The sequence below is a fragment of the Neopelma chrysocephalum genome, unplaced genomic scaffold (assembly GCF_003984885.1).
Source record: "Neopelma chrysocephalum unplaced genomic scaffold, ASM398488v2 Primary Assembly neopelma1_132, whole genome shotgun sequence".
In the NCBI taxonomy this organism is placed as follows: Eukaryota; Metazoa; Chordata; class Aves; order Passeriformes; family Pipridae; genus Neopelma; species Neopelma chrysocephalum.
In genome coordinates this window covers 372,632-397,972 of record NW_020897794.1, presented here as the reverse complement: position 1 = coordinate 397,972, position 25,341 = coordinate 372,632, and the positions used below count along the sequence as shown (strand labels likewise).

At 44.8% G+C, this 25,341-nt stretch overlaps 1 protein-coding gene across 11 annotated transcripts in view; it reads left to right on the top strand.

Annotated features, from left to right (window-relative positions):
• The window catches only part of BCAS3 (BCAS3, microtubule associated cell migration factor), a 318,264-nt gene that overhangs the window by 74,706 nt on the left and 218,217 nt on the right, over positions 1 to 25,341 (top strand). For all 11 annotated transcript variants that reach the window (XM_027698677.1, XM_027698675.1, XM_027698676.1 and 8 more), the window contains 2 exons: positions 5,212 to 5,345; positions 14,422 to 14,686. In XM_027698677.1, the coding sequence (XP_027554478.1) occupies positions 5,212 to 5,345; positions 14,422 to 14,686 (399 nt within the window). The remainder of the gene's footprint in view (positions 1 to 5,211; positions 5,346 to 14,421; positions 14,687 to 25,341) is intronic.

The following is a 25,341-nucleotide window of genomic DNA, read 5'->3' as shown; positions in this document are numbered from 1 at the left end:
GGATACACGTGCCCTCCATGCAGATGTGTGCCTGCCTTCCCAATGAAATATATCCATGGATACACGTCTCCTCCATGCAGATATGTGCCTGCCTTCCCAATGGAGTATATCCGTGGATACATGTGCTCTCCAGGCAGGTGTGTGCCTGCCTTCCCAGCCCTGCCCTTGGTGTTTTGGAAAGGAATCCCACCCAGCTCGGATGTGTCGAGTCCTTCAGTGAGCAGTGACAGAATGACATCGTTTTGGGAGGCAGAAAACCCTCCTGTCCCTCTGAAAATGGGAACTTAGAATCACAGGATATTGGGAATTGGAAGGGATCCCTGAGGATCATCGAGATCCAGCGAGTGGCCCATCTGGCCTTGGTGTTCCAGCACCGTGCTCTGCCCAACGGAGCCCAAAGCTCCCCGTGAAGCTCCAGCCCGAGGTGAAGCCTCCGGGGCCTCGTTTGTCCGGGCGATCGGCAGCTCTGCAATTCGGGAGGTGTTATAAATAGGATGTGGTGGGATGCTGGGGCTGCTCGGCTCTCCCAGCTTCCCAACCCCTGCCCAGAGCAGGCCCTGCTCTCTAATTTGCCGCCGGGGCTGCCCCGCTGACGCCGAGCTGCCAAGGGTTCTGTGCCGGCACAGCGTCCAGCCCGGGCTCCTTGGGATTGCGGAGAACTCTGTGTACCGGCGGCGACTGCGATCCCACCCTTTAGGCCAAGCCTCATCTATCAAAGCCGGGCCCAGAGCGAGCGAGAGGAAGCTCCCAGATAAACATACAGCAGCGCCTAAACTCCTAATCACTCTGGGCTTCCGCTTCCAGGCCCTATAATTAGAAGTCCTTCTTTTCCTTGTATTCCCAGTTGACGCAAATGCTTTTTGTGGCTTGGCACCTCATTTAAGGGCGTGGGCTTAGTTTATGGCCAGGCCAGAGTCTGGTTTAGTCTTCTGATACTGCATAAATAGCTCTTAGCCCACAGTCTACATCTGTACCAGTTTTTCCTTTTATGCTTATATTCCCGGTGTTTTTTAAACGTTTCTATCCTGAAAGAAGCTTATTGTTTCCCGAACAGAATGCAGGAAAAGTAGGAAGCTGTAAATTAGGGCAGGTAAAACAAAGCTTTGGTGATTTTTTTTCCCATCTAGGATATCTATCTCCTCCTTTAAGTATGGATTTTAATCAGCTCCGTGGTTTTAAAACAGCCGTGCAGTAAAACAGTCATTAATTTATTCTGGCTGCACCCTCTTACTGTGGATAAGCAAAATCAGAATTTTTGCTGTGAGATACATTCTAAATAATGTCTGTTTTACAAATAAATTTCCACTGGGTCCTGTGTATGCAAGACTTCCAATGGATTTCAGCTGTTATCTGTTAAACAGGGATTATTGCCAGTTTGAAAAATAAGCAGGAAATCCTCAAGAATTATTCACTTTTCATCTCTGATTATTCATCCATAAAGTACATCACAAGAGAAAACATTCTGGGCTGAACTTACGGCAGCTTTAACCCGTATTTCCGTCTAAACAACTTTTTGGGAAAGCTGTCACAAGGTCTCTTAGAAAGCCGAGTTGAAGTTTCCTGCACTTGAAAGTGAAAGTGAGGTGAGGACCAGGATTCCAGTTCACGTTTCCCCCTGGGATTTAGGTATTCCTGCAGGGAGATGGAGAGAGCAACAAAATGGCTGAGCTGTGATAATGGAAAACTGGGATTCTTCAGCGTGAGGGCTGGAAAATACCACGGCGAAACCCAAGCTCAGAGTTCTAAACCAGTGGTGATTTATTGTTTGAATAACAGGGGTGAGGAAGACATTTCAAAATGCTGTTTTATAAATGCACGTTCTTTCCCATCTGTGGTGTTGTGCTTGGGACCTCCGTGTTGATACAAGTTCTGCCAGTATATATTAGTACTTCAAATGCAAATGTGGGTGTGAAAGGTCCTGCTTTAACTTACTGAAAAAGAGTTTCTAATACAAGCAAAGGGCCTGTTTCCCCTCAGCTTTCATCTACTGAAATGCATTTATTCCAAACAGGACAGGCAGCAGGAGTTTGGATTAGGCAAAATTTGCCAGATCAGATACCACCCATCTTTCTATTTTTAAGTCAATTCCTTTCCACCCACAAATGTATTATCTTTCACCTCCGGGTTCCTTCAAGTTAGCAAAGACAGAAAAAAAGACCCAAAACCCATGAAACCCGAAAAACCCAAAGGCAAGGCACGTGAGTGTGGAACCAAGGACCGTGTGGATCATCTGGAAGCGATCAGATCCCGGAGGGATGAGCCATCTCATGGCTGCGGCCATTCGGGTCCGGGCTGTGAACAAACAGGTACCACCGTGGACTCTGGGGGTTCGTGCACCTCAGGTTAAAGAGGGGTTTGTGGATTTGGGGGAAGGGCTGTGAGGTGAAATTCTATCCCATGTGGGCTCACTGGCCACCCGCAGACACCTGCGGTTCTCGCCGGCGCTGGAAACGAGATCCCGGTTGGCCAAACACTGATGGGTGTGATGGACAACGCGGGGGGGAGCGCCGGTGTTTTCACTGGCAGCTCTTTGTCCCCAGCTCCAGACAGATTTTTGGCTGGTTTAAAGTCTTTTCTTTATGATCTTCCTCACACCGTGCTGTGGGATGGGATCCCACGGGGAACCTCTGCTGGGATCTCTGGGTGCACTCAGTCCGGGTTTATAAAACACTCCTAGAGCTTTGGGGGAAGAAAAAACTGTCTGTGTTTGCTCAGGCTGTCTGCTCACTGTTGAGAGAAGCCTCATGGATTCATCTCTTCCAGCTTCTCCAAAGGTCCTTTCCATCAGGAATAATGGAGAGCTCAAAAGGACCCAAAGCACAGTCCACTTCTGTATGAAGCTGTCTGACACGTGAGGAGAGAAAAACACAGGAATAGGGAAAATAAATTCTTACTGGGTTGAATTAGACCTTTTGGAATATCCTTACTCCAGTAACAGTGGCAGCCTAATTCCAGCACACAAGCCCCTGTTTGCTTCCAGCTTTCTCTGCTGGAAATGCTATATATTATTGAGGACCGCACACTTCACTAGGAGGGAAGTGGAGTTTGTGATGTTGCAGAACAGAATTAATGCAAATTGTGTGCATAATCCCACACTAAAGACTTGGCTGACTCGCACCGGAGCGACTTTAGCTGTATTTCCTATCAACACAGTCACTACAAATCAAGGAAATTGCCAGTTAAGCCAACATTAACATCCAGACCAACCTCAGCTCACATGCCTTCCCGCCCAAACATAATACCCCAGTGCGCTGCCGGGTTTCTCAGCTCCATAACAAACTCCCTTTCATTCCCAACACCCGGGACCGCGGTCCCAGCCGGTAACAGTAAAAGTATGTCTGCTGGAGGGGATCTTGCTGAGGTCAGGCCTGGGGTGCTGTGCTGGTGTGATGGTGAGGGATGGTGGGAGCTGTGTGGGTGGCCCGGCCCTGCCGGCCTCGCTGAGGGGAGACTCCGGGGGCAGGTTTGTCTCTGATGCCATTTGGATTTCTCCGAGTTGGTCTCTTGCTGCTGGTGGGCCTCGCTGCCCCTAAAGGAGGTGTTTGCCCTCTCAGGATGCTGATTTCGTGAGGGGCCCAGGGGTGCGGCCATTGGTGCTCCCACAGGGATGTCGATGATTCCGGGTTGTCCCGGTTGGAGGGGTCGGGACTGGGCTGTGCCTCAACGTGTCCTCACAGACCCATCAGTGGCACCGGGAGGGATGTTGGGCCCACAAGGTCAAGGCCTCCTCGGCCACTGAAATTTTTCCGTCTGGGCTGAAGGGAAGGGGGATTCCAGGATTGCCAAGGAGGGAAAACACTCAGGATACCGATCCAGTGATGTAATGGTGGCCCAGTAGAAAAGTTAATTAATCTTTGCTAAGAGACTGTTTCTCAGCTGCTCAGTACACAAGAGGATTTTATTCCAGTTTCATTCTGAAATGTTCCAAGAGTCGTAAGATGGGACTTCAGTGGTGATGCTGTGAGAGCTTTCAGATGTGTCCTGTCTGTGTCTGAGGGGGAGATGAATCGTGGAGCCACGTGTAAATAATCCAAGGAAGCAAATGCTTTTTTATGACAGCAGTGAGATAATCACTATTCCTCTAAATAGGTGTCATGTAAAACATGGAGATAAGGTTCTCTTCCTAAAGGATGAAAGATTTCAGTTTTGCCTTATGTGGAGAATCACAACAGAGCTATTTGGAAATTCCTGGGTTCCTTTAACAGATGGGTTCCTTGAAAATTACTTAGAATGTCACTGTTACACTGCTAAAACCACTTTGTGTTTGACAGAAATTAAGTGCCAGAGGATTACTTTGGGTGATAACTTATTAGATTTCATTGATAAGCATGGTACTGTGGACATTTTTATACAGAAAAATGAATCTGAAGTTTGCTGCTGTAGCTCTCTGTTCTGCCATGGTGCCGCACTTCTCTTATATGTACAAAAATACTTCATTTTTGGTATAAAATCATGCACTTTTATGGCAAATCGACTTCAAATATGTTTGTAAATGTTTAAAAGCTGGGTTATGGACTGACTCATAGTGGGAGAAAAAAGTAAGTAACAAATACAAGTTACTGGGATTCTGCTGATCTTTTAATGGAATCATTTCAGTACCTCCACCAGTGACCTGTTTTCAATGAAGTTAATACCTAATTGAGTATTTCACTTGAAAGCTCTCAACTCTGATTTGCTGCCTTTCACCAATAAATCAGTTTCTTTCATTTGTAAGAAAGATGCTTCTTCAGGATTGGTTTGGTCTGGGTTGTTTTGGTTGGGTTTTGACAATGTCTCTTCTTCCAAAAATTGTTAGTATGGAGACATCAATCTTGCCTAGGGAAGAGCATTTTGGGGTTTTGCTGTAACATCCATCATTTCAATGCTTCATATTGGTCACACAGTTCTCAAATTTAGTTAGAATATTCACATTTTTCAGGGTTTTTTTATGGATTTGTGTAGTAATACTATATGAATGCTTAATAAGATATTAAGTAGTAATACTGTGAATATGATTTCAGCTGAATTTCTGATTCATTTTTATGAGGTGAATCCCTTTCAATTCACTGATTTTCTGTGTCTGTTTTCTCCTGTTTCCAGAAACCCAAATGTAAACCAGGCTTGCTTTTTTAGATAGACATTTTAAGCCTCTTCTTTTGCAGTGATTAATCTCTTGTGCTTTTGTGTTTCTTTTTTCTTTTTTTTTTTCTTTCTTTTTGTTTTTTTACCCAGGGATGTTGCTGGTCACCACTGACACGTTAGGCCATGATTTCCATGTTTTCCAAATCCTGACACATCCTTGGTCATCATCACAAAGTGCCGTCCATCATTTGTACACACTTCACAGGGGAGAGACTGAAGCCAAAGTAAGTCAAAACTCTTTTGCTGAAGAATAATCCCCAGACACCTTATACATTCTGTGTATGTTGGCACTTTAATGTTTGTTTCAGCACACAAAGAGCCTTTCTTGTGTTCCAGCCACAGAAGGGATAAGAGCAGAGCGTTTAACCTGGACAAGAATAAATTCTTGCCCTTTGCAATGAGGTGCTGTCAGATTTATTCAGCTCTGGCACTGCCTCCAAAGGGCCCCGATTATTGGCCGTGTTTGCACTTAACCTTTTCTCATGTAACATGTTCAACATTTGTCTCGTGCCCGTGAAGCAACTGTCAGGCTCTGTGCTTGACTGTGGTGGTAAAAGCCACAGACAGACAATTAAAGAGTTCAAGGGAAGGCTTAATCAAAGGGCTGCCATTAACTTCTCTCTGCGGTGATACGTGTCCAACTTCCCAGCTGAGAAATCCCACCCTGAAAGATGGAACCCCAGGTTAGGATGTTAGCCAAGGGTGGGCGAGTCTGATGTTTTAACCAGTGCTCAGTGAGGTGATTATCTGGCAGGGTGGGGGACAGGGAGCTGCTCCTGCTGGCACTGCCCTGGCTCTGCTCGAGCCCAGCGTCGCTCTCGGGCACCGGGAGAGCCCCACCTTCGTGGCACTGAGTAACTGCCGAGGAACCCGCTCTAAATACAGAAATAAAACTGTCACCACGGGCTAAGGAATGAGTATTGCACTTGCTGATGCAATTACACACTGCAAGCACGGGCTTGTGACAGCCTGGCAGATGTAAAGCAGTGTGACAGGGAGAGGCCTCGGGCACTGTGATTATGACCCTGGCACTGGGAGCTGGGATTAGTGTGGTACCCTGATTACACTTCCTTCAGACCTTTTTTTTTTTCCCTATGAGTTGTGCCATTTCCCTTCAATTTTTTGCCCCTGTAACAAGTAGAATCTGAAAACCTTGTTGCATGTAGCAGTGGTTGCTAATGTTTCAATCTGTGTGAATTTAATTTACTGATGGTTTAAGTTTAGGCTTTGCTGCTGCCATTCTGAAAAAGTGTAATTACTGTTATAGGTAGTGGTTTACTATAAGAAGGAATATCCCATCTGGAAAGTGAGAGGAAATTAGGAAAAACTGTGCCTATGGGATAATATATATACTACTAACAAGTAATTTTTATAAATAATACACAGAGCAATGAGATCTGTGTGTATACACACACTCTGTCATCTAATTGAGCCTGTTCTATAATGTGTTTAATGTTTTAGAGTTATTTTTGTTCTCCTTTCATACAAAGACTCAATATTGAAAACCAAAGCACAGGACTCCAGTCACAAGGAACAAAGATCTTCTTCTGGTTTTTACAGCTGATAAATTTGTTTTCAAGGCACACATTGGAAACCAAACAGAACATGTCTTAGAGAAGAAACCCTTATTGATACCCGGGTTTTTGGGGTATAGTATTAGCATCTCTGTGAAAGCATTGCATTAAAATCCTCAGAATCAACATAGTAAAATTTTTTCCTCGTTTGCCACACAGTTTCCATTTGGGATGTGAACAGTGTAGCTTTTGGAATGGCGGAAAATGGGGAAAATTCTAACCGGTCTGAGGTGTGTTGGTGGGAGTTTCACAGCTCCCTGGATAATTAAACAATATTGCATTGGTGCCTGTGATCCTCAATAGACATCATTTAAAAGATTTACAGAATGTGATGAATTGTTTTACTTTTTTCTTTTGGAATAAAAGTATTCGTAGCTGTTTAGTGAGAAGAGTAGTGTGTGGTGCTGCTCTTTTGTTGTGTAAATGTCAGGTATGAGTAGCATTAGACACAAATTTTGGAGACTGTTCAGTGTAAAATCCTCAATGCAGATATTCTGTGGCCCACACTGGGAGCCTCTGTACCTCCTTTCTGGTTAGAACAGTGTTTATACATTTGCCACCAGACCTTTTTCCTTTTTTTTCCCCCCCTGGTTTAAAGCTAACTGTGAATCAAGGCCAATGGTCTTAAAGGTCACCTTCTGCACTGGAGCTATAAAAAGTTCTAATTTGTGTTGATGGACATGAGTGATTATCAGTGTCAGAATTTGTTTAGCTAGTACCCATGATAAATTGGTTAAACATCATCATTATGCCCGTGTTATATGTGGGATTTTAATGTCCCTGCTGAAATCATCTGCTTTTGGACACGAGATTCTGGCCAGCAGAGCTTCACCCCACATTCCCAAAATCTCCTTCTTTCACAGGCTTTTTTTTTTGGCTTTGTTCTCCATTAGCGTTTTTCTTGCTAATACTAATTACTGATAATATAAGACCATTCAATCCATGGACAAAGAATTGGTACATGGGTGGTGTTTTTAGAATTCTCAGGTGGTTTTCTGTGGCTGGGTCTGAGTTCTGGACACACAGAAGTTTCCACAGGGGATCACTGCTCCTGCACAAATGGACCTCACATGGAATGCACTGTGAGACCAATTTATCTGCAGTGTAACACAGGACAGGCCATTTTCACTCTGGGAGCAGAAATTTGGGAACCAAGTTTATTGATGTGAACTGCAATTTCACCCAGTTTGGAATCCCAGCCCTGGAATATCCCTGTTTGCAGGGCTGCAGAATTCCCAGTCTCTGTTTTACCTTGGCTTCGGTGGTTGGAGGGCAGAGCAGGAGCTTTCACTTCTCATGTGTCTCCTCAGAGGAAGTGACAGGAAGTCCCCTCTGTCATTCCTAAACAGAAGCATCCTAAGTGGATTAAGTTGCACACTTAATGTACATTAAAGGAAAAGAAGCAAGTGTTGTGATTTAATAAGGGTGTTTTCTGACTAACACTGCAGTCAAGCAGTGTCTCCATGTCACCCACATGTCAACTGTCAGTGATCTTCATTATAGGGGCCTGTCCCTGCCAGCCCACTTGGTGTCCTGGTGCTGAGGACATTTAGGTACCATTCCTGGTGAGGTTGGGTTTCTGAGCTTCCCCTCCCCTTGACACAAATTCAGGATGAGCAGCAACATTATTCCTGTCCCTCCAGAACTGCTGTTCCTAACCCAGCTTTCCTTTGCTCTCCCTGGATGCCTTGAACCATGAAACAGAGTGTTATTGAGTTTTAAAGTGCTGTTATTGCAAATTATGTTGTATTGGCTGACACTGAGCAGCAAATACAGGAAGAAGCCTTTTGTGCTGAATCAAACATTGGGTTGGGACTGTGAAGAGCAGTCACTTCCTAAGAAAGCCACTTTCCTGTGACTGGGATGAAGATGGGGTAAGATGGAAAGGGGAGCTCTGCCTCAGAAGGGAATTGCAGGGACAGTGGCCATGGAAGGATGTGAAGAGCTCAGATGATTCACTGGTTGGAGGGATGCAAGTCCCGAGGTCACAACGCTCAAAGTCACTTTTCTGCAAGCACAGACAGAAGTCGCTGTTTCGGTTACATCAGATTGAAATCTTCTAGTCCTGAAGTGCCACTTATGCTTTAGATTTTATTTTTTTTTCCCCTTAAGAGGACAAAAAGCAGCACGTCTGAGGCACTGAGTAACACCAGGAAGGTCCACTGCAAGTGCTGGTTGTATTTAACTGTGCCACAGACAGACCTGAAGCTCTCAGAGGATCCACACTTGGACAGTTCAGCTGCAAAGAGGAAAAATGTGCCCGTGTCTGTGGTGCATGGTTTGGTCAAGGATACCTTTTCTTGTCCTGCAGCTCTTGCATTGTGAGTCAACACTTACCACACTCATGTTTTTCCCCAGGAGCACTCTGGAAGGTTTTTAATGAAGGTATAGCATGTTCTGAACTGAGGAAGCTCATTTGCTTGCAGATGAAAGTTAGAGCGTCACCTGATGATCCTTTGCCTTTGATCTGAAATCGTAAACAGAACAAACAAAATCCCTGAAAACACAATTATCTCAGCCCAGGACAAATAAACGCAGCGATAGCGTCAGCGGGCCCGTGGCCAGGGCCCTCCGTGACCTCCTGCACTGTCAGCCTGCTGCTGCTGCTCTGCCTGACTTCAGTGGGCACAGGCAAACACAGGGAATGAGGAAAACATTCCAGCTCGGGCTGCCACGGAGCACGTGCGATTTGATGCTTTTCCAGGGAACGCGGGAATGTTCCTGTGACGTGATTCCAACAGAGACACTGGGCAAGGTTGTGTCACGTCCCGTGTCCGGGGAGTGAAACATTGGAACAACTCACATTTGAGATGAACCTCCGTGGCCAAGAGAAATTCCTTCCTGTCTTTTGACAGACAGTTGCAATTATTGAAATAGTCTCTGGAAGAGAGACTTTCTAATTTCTAGGAAATAAGCCGGGGACAGGCTTGAAATAATAAAGATTGATTTTGGGAAGTTGATCAGTCTTGGATGAGAGCAGACAAGAAGAAGCTGCTGCAATTAGAAGTAGCTTGAGTGCCTTGAGGAGCCAGAGCTCGGAGCAGTGGCCTTTGTAGTTTCAGTTATTAATAGGCAACTCTGCTCTGGCTGGGGGACCCCACATGAGCATCTCCCTGTGCCCAGGGAGAAACTGGAATCTGAAATCAGTTTTGAGGACTTGGGGAGACAGAGTTGGGTCTGTGTGGGTCTGATAAATCTTATTGTGTAGTCCATGATTTTATTATTTTTTCATTTGTGTTCGTTGCTACATCATTTCCTTAATTTTCTCGACCAAAAAAATCCACGTGCAGACCAGTTTTCTAATTTATTTTGACCCTTAGCTCCTCGGTGCTGCTGCTCTTTCTCATTGTTAATGATAGTGGTTTTTTCTTTCTGCCATCTCTCTGCACAGCATAATTAAATACTTAAGTCCTGTGCCTCAAATAACGGTGTGTTTTCTCTGTGACACGGCACAGTGAGCATGAACAGGTCAAGTTCCTGCCGCAGCACTGCTGGTCCTTCTCCACTGTTGTTTCAATTAACTATCAAAGTTTAATTAAATGCAGTGAAGTGCACCAGAATATACAGATCGCAGCTGGTGGAACTTCCCACACCTGAAAAAGTGGCTGTAGGGGAAAAAAAAAGAGCACTAGGAAGACCAAAATGTGTTTTATTTCTTGACATTGTTATTAAAACATGTTGGTTCAGTGTTGGGAGCTCTGTTTTCTGACTGTTACATGGTGCACGTGCATCAGGGGTGGATTTGTCTGGGAGGTACTGGGACAGCCCAGGAAAGCTCCTTCTCCTTGCTAAGAAAAGAGGTGCCAGTACCTGTGTGAGGGTTGTGCTGCAAGTGGGGGAGGTGGGAGCAGGTGACCCACTGTGGCCCCTTCCAACCCACCCCACTGGGTGATTCTGTAATGTCAGAAGTGATTTTTGATCTGTGCAGTCCTGAAAGCTGATCCCCGGGAGGGCTGTTGGCACTCGATGTGTCCTTGTAGGACTCCAGGTATTAAATTACCCGACTGTCTGGCTCGGGGCAGGCTCTGAACGTGGCAGCTACATTGTAATTCAGTTTTGTGGAGGATTTGACATCATAGTGTTGGAAACACGGGGAAATAGGATAGTGGAAGGTGGAAGGATGGAAGAGTAATTGAAGGAAAGCAGGGGGAGACAGGAAGGACATGGATCTGTTGGAGTGAGTCCAGAGGAGGCACCAAGATCATCAGAGGGCTGGAGCAGCTCTGCTGGGAGGAAAGGCTGAGGGAATTGGGCTTGTTCAGCCTGGAAAAGAGAAGCTTTGGGGTGACCTACTTACAGCTTTCCAGGACCTGAAGGGGTTGACAAGAAAGACGGAGGGAGACTATTTACAAGGGCCTAGAGTGACAGTGACATGGGGAAATGGCTTCCCACTGCCAGAGGGCAGGGTTAGATTGGATTTTGGGAAGAAATCCTTCCCTGTGAGGGTGGGGAGGCCCTGGCACAGGTTGCCCAGAGAAGCTGTGGCTGCCCCTGGATCCCTGGAAGTGTCCAAGGCCACGTTGGACAGGACTTGGAGCAACCTGGGATAGTCAAAGGTGTCCCTGCCCATGGCAGGGGGTTGGGACTAGATGAGCTTTTAGGTCTCTTCCAACCCAAACCATTCTGGAATTCTTTGAAGAGAGGGGAAGACTGAAAAGAATTTACAGAGTTAGAAGTGAATTCTTTGGTGGAAAGGGTTGTGTGAAACAAGTGGTGAAGGTGAGAGAAGTGGCAGAGCCGAAGGCAGCTGAGGGTGGGACTCACAGGATCCTTGCTTTAGACACGGGCGAATTGGAGGATGCACCTTGTTGTCCTTATAACATTCTGTGGTTGCCTTAAGTGCATTCCTTTGGGCCAGAAGAGGCTTTGGTGCTTCTAATCAGGGCTTGAAGTATCCAGGGATTTCACTGAGACTTTTGGATATGTGGGAAATGTAGTGTGAAGCTTCAGGGATCAAACTGCTCTGAAGAAATGGGTGTAAAACTGGGAGAGGGCACTGATGTTCCCACAAAAGGATTTAGTATTGCAACTGAAAATATCTTAAGGCTTCCCAAGTTAAACAGAATCTCAGGTCTGTGATTGCCTTACTGCCCCAGACAGAGGAGGACAGATAAAATTTTGAATTACAGACGTGAGTATTAAATGTGATGTTGACCTTGAGCTATAGAATAAACTGTGCACCGTGAGAGATCTGGTGTACTTTGTGCTTTATTAACATGTGTCTGTAAACACTATGGGGTCTTGATTGATCTTTGGTATCTAAACATTACATCATAATTAACAACAAATCCAGAAATATATTCTAAATACATGAAATAATAGTACATTAGCCTAAAGGACAGCAATAAATTGCAACGCTTAGCATAAACTTGAAAACCACTAATGGGCCACTGTGCAGTTTGTTTATACTCTGAGCAGTCAAGAACTCTGTGTAATGTACAGGAGCAGCGTGGTGGAAGATTAATAGGGTTTGTCATGGACACACACAGCTGATTTTTTGATTTTTTGGAGTCATTTCTGAGCATTCTCCTCTCAGCCTGGTCCGCTGCCTTCTTCCAGGGCTGCTGGAAAGTTCCGGGCTCCTTCGCATCACACAGGTGGATTTGGGCTGGTCTGATACGAACACGTTTAATTCTGCCCTTGGAATTGGAAATATTCCCTGAAAATTCCTCCTGGAATTTCTGTGGTTCTGTTACTCCTCGTTTATCTGTGGAGGACAAACGAGGCCGTGTTTGCCACCAGGAGGAGAGAGGTGGAATTCCTGCCTGTGTGACAGCAGCTTCCAGAGTCCTTTTTGTCACTGCTGAGGAGGGTTTCATAGCCCTGTTCCTATAAATCTTAATTCACTGCACACTCATCTGTCAACACTTTTTCCCCCTGTTATTCTTATTGAAAGCTGTGTTTTCAGCCATGTTTTCATGGCCATGATACCCTGGCTGCACAACCCGAGGGCTGTTTCCAAGAGAGCATTTTGGGTTAAGTAGTTCCACACTTTTCTCCTGTAGATCAGGGATACTTTTTCTCTGTGTAATGTTTACACCAAGAAAAAAAAAACCCATCCTGTAGTGATTGTTTCCCAGCTTCTTGGCTTGGATTGTCGTGTGCCAGGGCTCTTGTGTGTACTTTTTACAACAACATAACCCCAGGATGCCAACTGGAAGGAGTAGAAACCCACACTTCTGTTGCACGGTGAGATGTCATTTTTTCCCTCTGTCATCTCACAGCTCTGTTGTCACTGAGGGTGGCAGTTTGTACACAACTCTAATGTTTGGTTTTGACCGGGAGAATTTGCCCCTTTAAACAGAAATACCCTCGGTGCCATCATTTTTCCACAGCTTTGGGGTTTCCTTTTTTGGCCTTTGTTAATCCCTATGGGGTCTCTAACCCTTTTTTGAGCGATCTGTGAGGGTGAAGCACTTTGTGAGCAGACTCAGAGCTCTGAGTGCTGTGACTGTAGGTCAGTAAGAGCAGAATCCCTGATTTTGGGGGGCTGGTTGAGCTGTGTGGTTGGGGGATCCTTGGGGTCTGTCACCAGGACTGAAAGGAGCAGGTGTGCAGCGCTGCATTTTGCTTTATCTGCGTGATGTCCATGAAGCATTTTGTGTCCCGACAGTCTGTCAGCCAAATATCTTGTCACAAGTCACAAGACTTAAATCCTTTTTTTATCTCCCAAGGCTTCGGGGCTCGGTTGGAAAACTTGCACTTTGATGAATACTTTGCTGCTTTTGTCTGGAATAGCTGGAGTGCATTTCTGGAATATTTGTCAAGATTTTATCAGTGTTTACTCCAATTTGAGTACCTAGTGTATTGTAAAACTGGCTTGAGTGAAATCTTGAAGAATTTTATGGAGTTTATGCTGTTTAATAATATAATGAGAACTAATCCTTCGTCTGTATGTTTGTTTGCTGTGGTAAATCCCACTTGCATACTGGTTCTTTTTAGTCAGCTTTTACCTTTAAAAACAATTTTGGAAGAATTGTTTCAGGACTTTTTTTCTCTATGATAAATCATTTTAACTTCCACTACTTGTTTTCTTGAGTTGTCTGCCAGGACCGGGCTGGAAACAAACTTTAATCTCTCTTTTCAAGCATTCTTTCAGAAACAAGAATTTGCTTTCCATCAAAGCGTTGTGTAGAGCACACTTAAAAGAGAATTAAATCCTTCTGGACTTCGTATCTGAGATCTATGCAAGGAGTAACTGTAGTGGAAAATGTTTAACTGTATTTTTGTATTTGCTTCAAAACTGGCCATTTTAAGCTAAAATAAGACTTGTGCCAGGGTTTGTCAAAATCAGGCCCAGTGGTGAGATGTCTCTCTCTTCCTTCTCATCCCTCCTTTTCCCCCTTTTTGGGCAATCTCTACAAATTAAACAAGCGAATACAAAACATGTAATTGAAATGATTTCCTAGCTCTTTTTAGAGCTTTGAGTTCTATTTGAAAATTCCACCAGGCTCTTGTGGCTTTCTGTGGCACTTTGCAGCGTGGTTTGTTTTCGTAAGTTCGGGCCTGTTGAAAAGGAAAATCTCAGAAATCTTTTGAAAAGCGCACAAAATTTGGCAGTGGGTATTACACTGCAGCTCATGCTCAATAATAGAGCTGATTTATAGAAAATATGCTTTTATTCCCTTTTCCAGTTAAGATTTGTGTTGGTTTAAGACATGGCTGTTTCCCACGTCAGAGATGTGAACGCTGGTGACTCCATCCCGCTTCTCCTTCTGTTTTCCAGGTCCAGGACATCTCCTTCAGCCACGACTGTCGCTGGGTGGTGGTCAGCACGCTCCGGGGCACTTCCCACGTTTTTCCCATCAATCCCTACGGGGGCCAGCCCTGTGTGAGGACACACATGTCCCCCCGGGTGGTGAATCGCATGAGCCGCTTCCAGAAGAGCGCGGGGCTGGAGGAGATCGAGCAGGAGCTCACGTCCAAGCAAGGGGGACGCTGCAGCCCCGTGCCAGGCCTGTCCAGCAGCCCCTCTGGCTCACCACTCCACGGTAAATCCACTGCTTTCCTTTCTTCCCTCCCCCTTATATCACCAAGAATTCCTAAAGTAAGGTGCTGCAGGTTTTGTGCAAAAATCTGTGATGTAAGCAGGTATTACAGGAATGAGGCGAGGTGGATGTACCTCAGAAGGACAGTTCTAGTTTTGCAGCTCAAGTAAATGATGCTGTCACAGATGTGTTAATGATTTCCACTCTAAACTGAAAGTTTGGGGGTCTTTAGGTCTCTGGTTTCCATCTAGGTCAGTAATCTGGTCTGTGTTCATGTGCCATTACCTAAAATTCTCATTGCTCATCAGCCCCAGTGGTCATGAAGCACATCTGGATATCTACAATAAATGCTGCTCGAGGAGAAATGTGGAAACCAGGCAGTGGGAAGTTGATGGCACAGATTTTTGTCCACTTTTTTCTTTGTGTGTGTGCGTGAGCAATGTGACAAATAATGTGCAAAGGGAAAACAGTCTGTAAGAATTGATCTGTCCATCCTGGTCCTGTGGTGGAGAAACTTGAAGGATGTGAAGGGGAGCCTCAGAAATGTTCAAAAATCATCATTGTCACAGCTTCTTCAGTTTTGTCTTTGCCATTCTTTCTGCCTTTCTCTTTCATGAGGTCTGTGCTAGAAGCTGCTTTGTTTGGATTCGGGATTTGCTGCATCCTTGTGCCTCCTTTCCATTAAGAGTAAGTCACAACTTCCATGGAAGTGAAGTCTCAATAGCAGTTTGTTAGGGGTACCCACCCTTTTCCAGTCTGAGAGTGTTAAAAATGGCCAAGGACAGTCCCTCTTCCCTAATTATGAGTAGGGTCAGTGCTCGTGAAAGCCCAACTCTGTGCTGGGCTCTCTGCTATAGAGAGAACCTTTGTGGGGATTTGGAATCAAAGGGACTGTTTTATGACTTGGGGATTATTAAGGGAACCAGCCTTGTCTCAGAAGAAGCCTCTGTATTTTCTCCTTTCTTTGGACTTCTCTGAACAAAGGTTTGTGCGTAGCTGTTCTGGAGCCCTGCTCTTCTGCCTGGAGCCACTGGAAGGCACCCAAAACGTGCTCTGAAGTTTCCTCCTCCTTGCAGACAGTTGTGTATCATCTACCAGTTCACTTTCTGTCCTTGCTGCACAGCAGCTCAGCCTGTCAGGCCTGAGACAGGCTGGGGACCGCTAAAGCTTTGCTGTGGCAAATCCCTTTTAACTGTTGACATCACACAGAGGAGAGGAAGGAACTATCAATTTGTGTAGCTTTCATCCAGCCAATTCTGTTTTCTGTCAAGGGGAGCTGCAGTAAGTTGTTGCCTTTGCAGAGCTCTGAGGGGCATTTGAAGTTTTGAACAGATTTGACACTTCTTTCTGAAAGAAGGCTCAGCAGTTCCACCTCCCCCAGGATGCTCAGTGGTGGGCAGGTTGTGCGTGGACGAGTCCCTGAGGGAAAGGGAGCAGCTTTCAGGGGAGTGTCTCAAGAGTTCTGAGACTTTGGTTGGCAAATGTCTGTCCCGAAAGATAATAAATCAGATTTCTTTCAAGATCTCTGTGCAGTCATCGTTGCTTGAAAATGAGCTCTGTTTAAACAGTCAGCTCCGTTGGAGGGCTGCACGTGGGCACGGGGAGTTAAGGCAGGAAGGTAACTGTGGCTCCTGGAGGATTTCACACAGATTGTGCTCATCACTTCGATGATGAAGGGCTTGGAGTTGGACACGAGCTAAGACCGTGTGCTGGTAACTCACAAACCTGCTTGTGAAAGTTTTCCATGAGAAATTTGCGGGGATCGTGTAGAGGAGTTAGCAGAGTTGTCTTAAAAAGGTCTTAGGGGAAAAAAAAAAAGATAAAATAGTTTCATTTTAAAAAGTCCATTTGAGAAAATATTGTAATATTTTTAGTAATTTTATTGCTGCTTTTTCATTTCAGTAATCTTTCAGTTTACCTGGCTGCAGGCAGGCAGGATATTGAACCCCATTATAGGCTTTTTATAAAAAGCCATTTATCATCAACTTGTTAAAAAAAAAAAACCCTGAGGTTCACAGCGACTTTCAGCAGAGGGATTGTGACTCTGTGTGTGTGTGTGTGTGTGGCAGCTGCATTAGCCAGAGACCGATGATTATTTTAATTTGTGAGCTAAGATGTGTTTACTCAGATTTGTAACAGCTCCTTCCCATATTCTGATGTTAAATGATTGTTGTTTGAAGGAGTTAGGACAGTCTGGTGACAGGAGTGTAAGCCAGTACTCCAGAGAGGGAAGAGCAGTCCTGGGTTTTACTTTTAACTCGCTCTGCAACCCTTGGTAAATTTTATGGAGCTGATTCTGTCTATCAGTTTTCTGATGTGTGACAGCAATAATAATCTGTGTGTTCCCCTTATGTGGAATTACTTTAATTTTGTAGTTTTCTTCAAGAAGAATAACTGTTGCTTTCCTTAATCATCCCTCTAAATGCAGCTGATGATAATGGAACTAAAACCAAAGACCATGTCCTGGAGAGCACCATTGCACTGGGACAAATTGTTGGTTAGGTGACTGATTCAGAGGAGATTGTGGCAAACTAGAGGATTTTTTTTGGTGTCCTTTGCAATCCAGAAAACTTTAAATAAACCCCAAGTTAAAAAAAACCCTGCTGTTAATCCTTCTACTAATATTTCTTCTGCATTAAAATCTCATTGCTACAACCTCGTGCCAAAAGAACGGGCTGCCACGCACGAAGCACTGGCTCGTTATCTTCTTTTTCTGATTAGCAATCGTAACTTATTGATGGCAACTTGTGATTAGCTTTTGTTCTTGTAAATATTTTCGGAGTTCGTGCTCTGTCATATTTTTCACCTCCCAGTTTCAAACCGAAACTGTTTGCTGTGTATATAGTAGCGAGGCAATCTATTTACATTTTGTCGGAGCACCCCAGGAACTGTTTACCCACACAACGTCAGCCTTTGCTGGGGGGGTGGGGATGATTTCATTTGCAAATGAATCATAGCTGGGCTTTGTTCTTTTGAGCAGAATGAAGTAAACTGTTAAATGGAGGATGATAAAGAGATATTTCCTTTGCACCTTTTATAGCCGACAGAGATTTTGTTTGGGCTGCTCTGTCTCTTAATCCAGCGACGTTGTATTTTTGTCATTCCTTTGGATTGCCAGAGTTGTCAGGAATATCTGAGTTGGGTTGGGATCCTTTTATGGGCTTTTACTATTATAAGACTGTTACGACATCAGTTGGTTGTTGGGGTGAATATTAGGGTAGAATTTGGCCTTACATGATCTTTTTACTTGTATAAAATGGGGTTTATGGTTCTTACCTATCTCGCAGGTATGATGTGGGGATTAAGGGATGAGTGGTAAAAACAAAACTATGTCCTTGGTGATGCAAAAGTGTCTCTGGTCTCCTCAGGACACCTATATGGGAGTAGCAAAGAGCATTTAGGTGTTAAAAAGTAATGTTTTACTTGGAAGATTGAAATATATATATATATCTCTCTAAGTATTTTTATTCTGCAGATTAAAATTTACAGAGTGTTATTGTCATTACTTCTTGCACCACCAGTGAGTGAAATAAAGTCTCTGTAGCTCTGCTCGGAGTTTCTCTGTTGCTGGCTGCAGGAATTTCCAGTATCAGAACAAATAATAATAATAATAATACAGTAAGTTAAACGCACATTCAACCTATATATCCACACCTACTAAAACCATTCCATAATAATATGATACTCTCTGAATTTGTCTTGCATTTTACTGGGGATTGAAGTATTTATTTGGATGGAGTAATTTTGCCAAAAAAACTGTTCATAATACACCATGGGTTTTTTTTCCAGATTTAATACCGATGCTGAGATGGAGTAGATAAATTTAGAATTGTGAAAAAACATGTTGTTCTGGATATAGTGCATTCAGGCTTGTATTTATCTCTTCATAAATATTTTAGTATGGCACGTTTTTCATTGCAAAATCTCTTCTAATTTTAAAAATCAAAAGGTTTCGTCTCGTTTTTCCTTCATTTGTTACCATCGCAACATGATTAAAATCCAGGCATAAAACTGGAAGTTTGATAAACATGCAGCCCTGAGATGCTTTAAATATTTTCACGTTACTTTTCACTATTTCCCAGAGCGAAACTCCTTTTACTAGAAGAATTCTTATGGGAAAGCAGAGTTGAAAGGACTGACATCATCAGCCCTTCCTGAAAAACAGATTGGTTTCCTTTAAGTAACACTCACTTAAGAAACCACCTATTTAGAGAGAGGCAGACAAAAATAGTTTCGAAGAAAATTAACTGTATAATAACTTAAAGCACCGGAGGGCAGTTCCTTCGTGGAGTTTAACTCAAAACGCTGCGAACACGAGCTGGAAACTGTTCTTTGAAAACTCTCTGTGAAGTTTAATTTTTCCCTTTGTGATCTGTAGTGTCTCTCAATAAAAGAAGTTTTTAGAAATGTGTAAAAGCAGTAAATCAAGCTGCAGCGTCGACCCGTAGTTTTAACCCGCTTTTAACATCCGTATTTGCGTATAATTATTGTGCTTCTCCACAGCATCGCACTCGACTCTTTCTTATATAAACGTAATTTCACGTAGTTCTTTTTGCAGCTTCGGTTCAAAGCCTGAATGCATCTCTCTTCTTATTTCAAAGCTTGGTTTTAGTGACTGCTTTTAAGCTGAATGCACTAATTTCTCCTTAAAACACCGTTCAGCTGCATGAGTGCACCTAACCCTCTGCGCGCACACACGAAGCGCTCCGAGAAGACACGAAGCCGAGCGCCTTCCCTCTGGCGGATCATTAATATCGTTACTTATCGATTTCTGATGGGAAACCGGTTATTTTTTTATCGATTTGCAGCCGGAGGCTCCCCCCGGGCCCTCGGTCCCCTCAGCGCTCCCGCCGGTGCCCGGCGCGGCCTGCAGGGGGCGCCGTCCTCCCGGGCATGGCGCCTCAGGCGGGGCCCAGCCCTGAGGGGGGCCCGGCCCTGAGGGGGGCCCTGCTCGGCGGCCGCTGCGACGCGCGGGCAGATGGTGGCGAGGAGGATAAAACCTCCTTTTTTCCCCCCTCCCCACTCATACAGGCACTGAGCTACTCGTATAAACGTTATAAATATTTATTCGGTTGCAAATATAAACCCTCCGCCTTCGCTGGCCCGAAGCGCCCGGCGGCCTTCGCGCCCTCACCTGGAGTTTCTCTTTGCAGCCAGTTGGGGAAAAACGCAATTAGTTTACCTGGTGGGAATTTCCTGCTAACGGCTTTTAGAGACCGGTTCTATGATTCTGGGATGATTCCTTCCTTCTGGAGCAGTCCCAGGGCTGACGATGGAAGTGCCCAGAGCAGCCCCACGTGTAGGGCCGGGAAAAGAGGTGGGAACAGCTGGAAGCACCAGTTTGGGAACTGGCCAGCAGCTTACTGGTTGTAAATGAGCTGTGTTTTTAGCTGCCTTTTTTTTTCCCCTCCTATTTTTTTTTTTTTTAGTTTTTTCTTTTTTTTTGGTAATGGATAAAGAGTCAGTGGAGTGGAAGAAGTGGGTGGTATATATTGGATAGTTTCTGAAGTGGAAGGAAAAGATCCATTCCCTTCAGATAAGTAGGGAAGTAGACTGATAAATTCCGTCACCAGGGAAGTTCGTGTCTGTACATAAAAGTGTTTCAAAGCAGGTTTTTGTAAACAGCGTAGATCGGGGGCGAATACATGTTTGCCAAGATAGTTGAAAGAGAAGCTGCGAATATTCCGGATAAATCGGAGATTGAAGGCGACGGCCATAGAAGGGAATTGTGCAGCTCTTGAGATCTGGAGTGTAAAACTCTCTGAGTGAGTGATTTAGCCCAGCAAATGCCGTAGCAGTGGTCAGAGCAAAGGTTGTGGGTAGGCAGGCGGAGGGGAAGTAATCGGCAGCGCACAGGAGACCGCGATGGCAAAGATGGATCGCGGGGGGAAAGGAAGGGGGAAGGCAGGCAGGAGTTGGATTACCACAGATGTGAGCGTCCCACTGAAGTTTTCCTGTCAAGATGGATGATTTCAGTCTTGGTAACATCAAATTGAAGAAAATTTTGGTAGGGTCAAGTGCTGATGTGTGAGAGGCAGGTACCGAGGGAGTGCAAGGAGCGGTGACTGGAATTTTAAGTGTTTGTCTGAAAATGACTTACTAAAATGACATTTTGGGATTTTATGGTTATTTCAATTGTTGCCTCAATTGCTTCCTCTTAATTTACAGTAAACCCCTGCTTTTTCATCCGCAAATCTCCCAGTTAACCAGGGATATAAAGGACAGGCTGGTGCATTTCCTTCTCTACACTGGGAGTAATAACAACATCCTGCAGCTGATGCATCGCTTTGATCGGGTTTTCAGTTGCCAATTGGAAATTGATAAATAATATTAATGATCCCTGAGAAGGAACATGCTCAACTTTGTCTTCTCAGTGTGCCTGATATGTCTGTGCAGAGGGCTAGATACACTTTTGTACAGCTGAAGGGTGTTTTAGGGAGAAATCAGTGCAATCAGCATAAAACCCATCACTAAGACTGAGCTTTGAAATAACAAGGCAGCTGAAAAGAGCCAGTCACTGAAGGAGCAGTGCAGGAATGGTTCTTGCATGGTGGTTGTGTCCAAAGCACAAGAGGGGAAAGGCTGGAATTAGGGCGGGAGAAGAGAGGTCTAGTGCAGGGGAGACAGCAGGGTCCAGGCATTTGTTGGTGGGTCAAGGAATGTAAGTGGCTCGAGGGAGCTGCGATCAGCGAAATGACAAAAAGTGGCTTTGCTCACCTGATACAGGCCTGTAGGATGTTTGATCACAAGGTGAGAAAGTAGAATCCAGAGTTTTTCAAGAGACCGTATCAGCTGAAGGAGGAGGTTTAAGTGTGGAGGGTGTTGTATGACAAGGAAGGTTTGGCATGAGGGAAGGTGAAAGCATGTGAAGCTCCGCGTTAGTAACCAGCGAGGGGAAGGAATGGGACATGAGCTGGTGGGAACAATCATTTTATCTGATGGACCTGCTGGGTTCAAACCCAAACACCTTGTGCTTCCCCTGGCAGTGGGTATTCTGGGAATCTGGGGCTGCTCCCTCGTGCCTGCAGCCTGAATCAAACTCCCTGGTGATGGATTGTGCAGTAAATGGGTGCTGCCCTTATTGTCCTTTTTTTTTCCAGCACAGTTATTATTCCTAAGCAAGGCATTTAATCAAATGTGCATTTTTGGTAGTCCAAAAAATGCAAACAATTTATGGAAAGAAACGTAAGCATTAAGATTGGAAATAAAATATACTCGTATCTTTTAAAAGGTTTATCTTTACCCTTAAATATGCTGATTGGGCTTATTCTTTTTTGCTTAGTCTTTGCGGGCTGTTAAAATCAGTTGCTTTTTCCCATCTCAAGGAAATGCATCTTTGACACTTCTCATGACCTGAGTCACGATGCTGTCACGGAGCCAGAAAACATCCTTAACGGTCATGGGTAAAAGAGCAGAGCTGCCGAGGGTGTGTGGAGGGTGCAAGAGGGAGAGATTGCCATGGTTTGCTTCAGTTCCTATTCTGTGGGTGTTTCAGACAAGCCATTTGTTATAATTACCCATGGATATTATTATCAAGTTCTCAAATGCAGTGGTTCTCAAGGCACTTTTTTTTTTCCTTCCATATAACTTGGGATAAATCCGGTGTATTCAACCCGGGTTGAATTCAGATGCTAAAATATCTGTGCTAATGGTTGCAGCTAGAGGGAAAATAAGGCAGAGATAAAAACGTGGGGATAAAAAAAATCACAGATGTGTTAATATGTAGTTTATCATCAAAATTAAATTCTAATAAGCTCAGCCTTTGAGTAAGGAGCTGCCATTAAACTTTCCTTGTCTTCTCACCTGACACAGCTGCACACAGAGATGTCCTTCAGAAATTCCCAGCCCAATCATTTTGCAGTTTCTAAGACGTGCTGATCAGTTCTTCTGTCCCAATACAAAAAAAATCAGGTTCACAAAGATCATTTTATTCTGTATCATTTGGAAGAGAAGTGTGAGACACCCAAATTTCCCGAAGTTCGCAACGCCGAAGCGTCTCGGAGTCATCCCTGAAAGGAGGCTTTGACTTCAGAGCTGTGCTGATATGAATTATGATGGATAGACGTGACAAGGGGCAGCAACAGTAGTACATACTTGTTTTCTCAAGCGCTTCATCATTCACCAGCAGACAGTGTTAGCAAAATTCCCATGTGCAAGGAGTCGGAGTAGCGGAGTCTCTCCACAGCGCCCGGAGGCTGCCTGTGCGATAACCTCATTAGTGCAGTGTTAGTCTGAGCTCACAGAGTCCTGTCCTCAGAAGGGTTTGCAAACTCCAGTTCAGTGCTGTGGGAGCCCAGAGCACCAGGGAGGGGAGGATGGCACTGCTCCTGCCTGTTTGCTTGAAAACACTCCGTAGCTACACCCGTAGTAGTTACAAGATGCTGGTCTTGGAGTCTTTCCATCTGTGGAGAGTTGGAGGTGCAAGGTCTGGCTCAAAGAGGATGGGAAGGTGTGGACCCGGCCCTGCCTGTGCCTGGCACTTCCTGGGCATGACCCAGGAGCAGGAGGGCCAGTTTGGCTCGCTGGGCTGGGCACCACCACGTGGAAGAGCCCAGCTGAAGCGCTGCCGCCGCTGCCTGCGGAGCCAACAGCTGGCAAACCAGTTTGCTGGGGTTTATTTCGAGTTCTGCCCATAAATGGGCTTGAGATTTGCACCAACAGTATTTTTAGTTAAATAAGTCCAGAAAGATGATTTTTGTGCCAGATTTGTACGTGTGGTAGAGGGTTTGTTTTCTAAGGAGGTGCTTCAAGACACCTTTGTTGTCTTTAGCACAGCAAAGTGGTGTCTGTACACAGTGAGGATGGGAAGCAGCAAGGGAAGGAGAAGCAGGTATTTGTGTCAGATTTTCAAGGAGTTATTTTTTGCACAAGGCAGTTGACACTGTGGATGTCCTCACAGCTGCTGTGAGAGGTGCCCTGGGGCCCAGAACATGGTTGCTGTTCTGGCAGAGTGGTTTCCTCTCCTTTTTGATTTCTCTGGACTGTCAGTGTAATTTCTTTTCCATACAGGAAAGGAAGAAATACACATGGAGGTTGGAAAAATGACCAGCTGTAGTGTACCATCAGTAGTTGTATAAGTAAATGACAGGTTCAAATCCCAGAGGTTGGAACTGTTCTTTCATAATCCATCTTTGGCCAGGTAGAGGAACAGGCAGCAAAGGGGTCATGCCCAGGACAAGAGGAGATCGTTGAGCATCAGTGGGACACTTTATAACCGGGGGGCAAAGTTTCTGATAGGAGGAGGAAGGGACTGCTGTGAGGCCGTGTTCAGATTTGGAGTGGATGAGGCTGATGAGCAGTCGGAAGAGCTGGAGTTCAAGGAGCTGGGGTGAGAGGGCAGAGGGCTCTGGCTCAGCAGGGCCTCAGACACTTGGGCTGGCGCTTGCACGTCTCGGCAGAGCACTCTGACTGTCACCATCACATGCCTTGCCTGGATGCAAACAGGGAGAAAGTTCTTCCTTAGTGCAGCTGTGTTTCCAAAGGTTTGATATCGAGCGGTTCGAAATGTTACAAAAACAACCGGCCGCGTTGTTTTCTCCCATCCATTCCAGTGGAATCAGATTAGTGACAGGTTTTGGACTTGGACCACTTTAGCTGGGAGGAAAAGTTGCTCTGAGTAGCTCCATGAAGTGCATGTACATGCAGTAGCCAAGACATAATATTCCTCCTTTAATGGGCCTAATTGTATTGGAAATATTGAGGGTGAGGGTGTGAAATGAGTTTAAATTTGATAGGACACAATTGAAGGAAGTGGCAATGTGACTTGAATTTAGAGGCGATCGTTAACTAAAAGAATTAGTTTCCTGACTTTTTCTAGGAAAACATCTTAACATTTCACGAGGAAAGATAACACACGTTCGACTGGATGAAACAAAGCATGAAAGCAAAAGCCCACTTTGGCAGCAATGAGGGCTCGTGGTGCTGAGCGTGTTCCTTTGGAGGCTGCCGGGTTTTGCCTGTCAGGCTCTTCCCGAGGGCTCCGTGAGCCAGCATTGCTTCCGCTGGGCTCCCTCCTCGGGTCACAAGGCAGCGTTTCTCACCAGGGCGCTGCTGTTTCCTCTTCCGACTGTAGTAGATTACAGATTATACTGGAACATGTCTGAGAAAAGGTCAGGAACGAGGGTGAAAGTCTTGGAGCTGGAGCTGGGAAGCTTTCCATTCTCATCCGGGAAACTTTTTTGTGTGGAATAAAAGGCAAAGCAAAATAAACCACCACGTCCATGACACTTCTGTTTTTCCTGCCTTTTTTTTTGTTTGTTTTTTTTTTTTTTGCCTGCCTGTTAGAAAGGATTTTATTTCCCTTGCATTATATGATTAGGGAATGTTTAGCTGAGGAATCCTCAGTGTTACACTAAACAGAAATAATGGCCAAACACGGTTCTTTTTCCTGTAACTTGGCCTCCACATGATTGCATAGCCTGGAGTTACTGTTTTTATTTCCCAAATTACAGTTGTTTATATGTAGTGTTAATGTCAGTAGACTACGTGGTACCCTTTGAAATGGAGTCTGTTAAATACTGTAAGATATAAAAGCTAATCAAGTGGGGTTTGAATTTTAATGACACTGCATTACTGAGCTTTTTGTATTGGAGTAATGGAACAAAAATGGAAAAAATCAACACAGAAGCATTTTATTATAAGGCTGAGAGGTGCTTGAT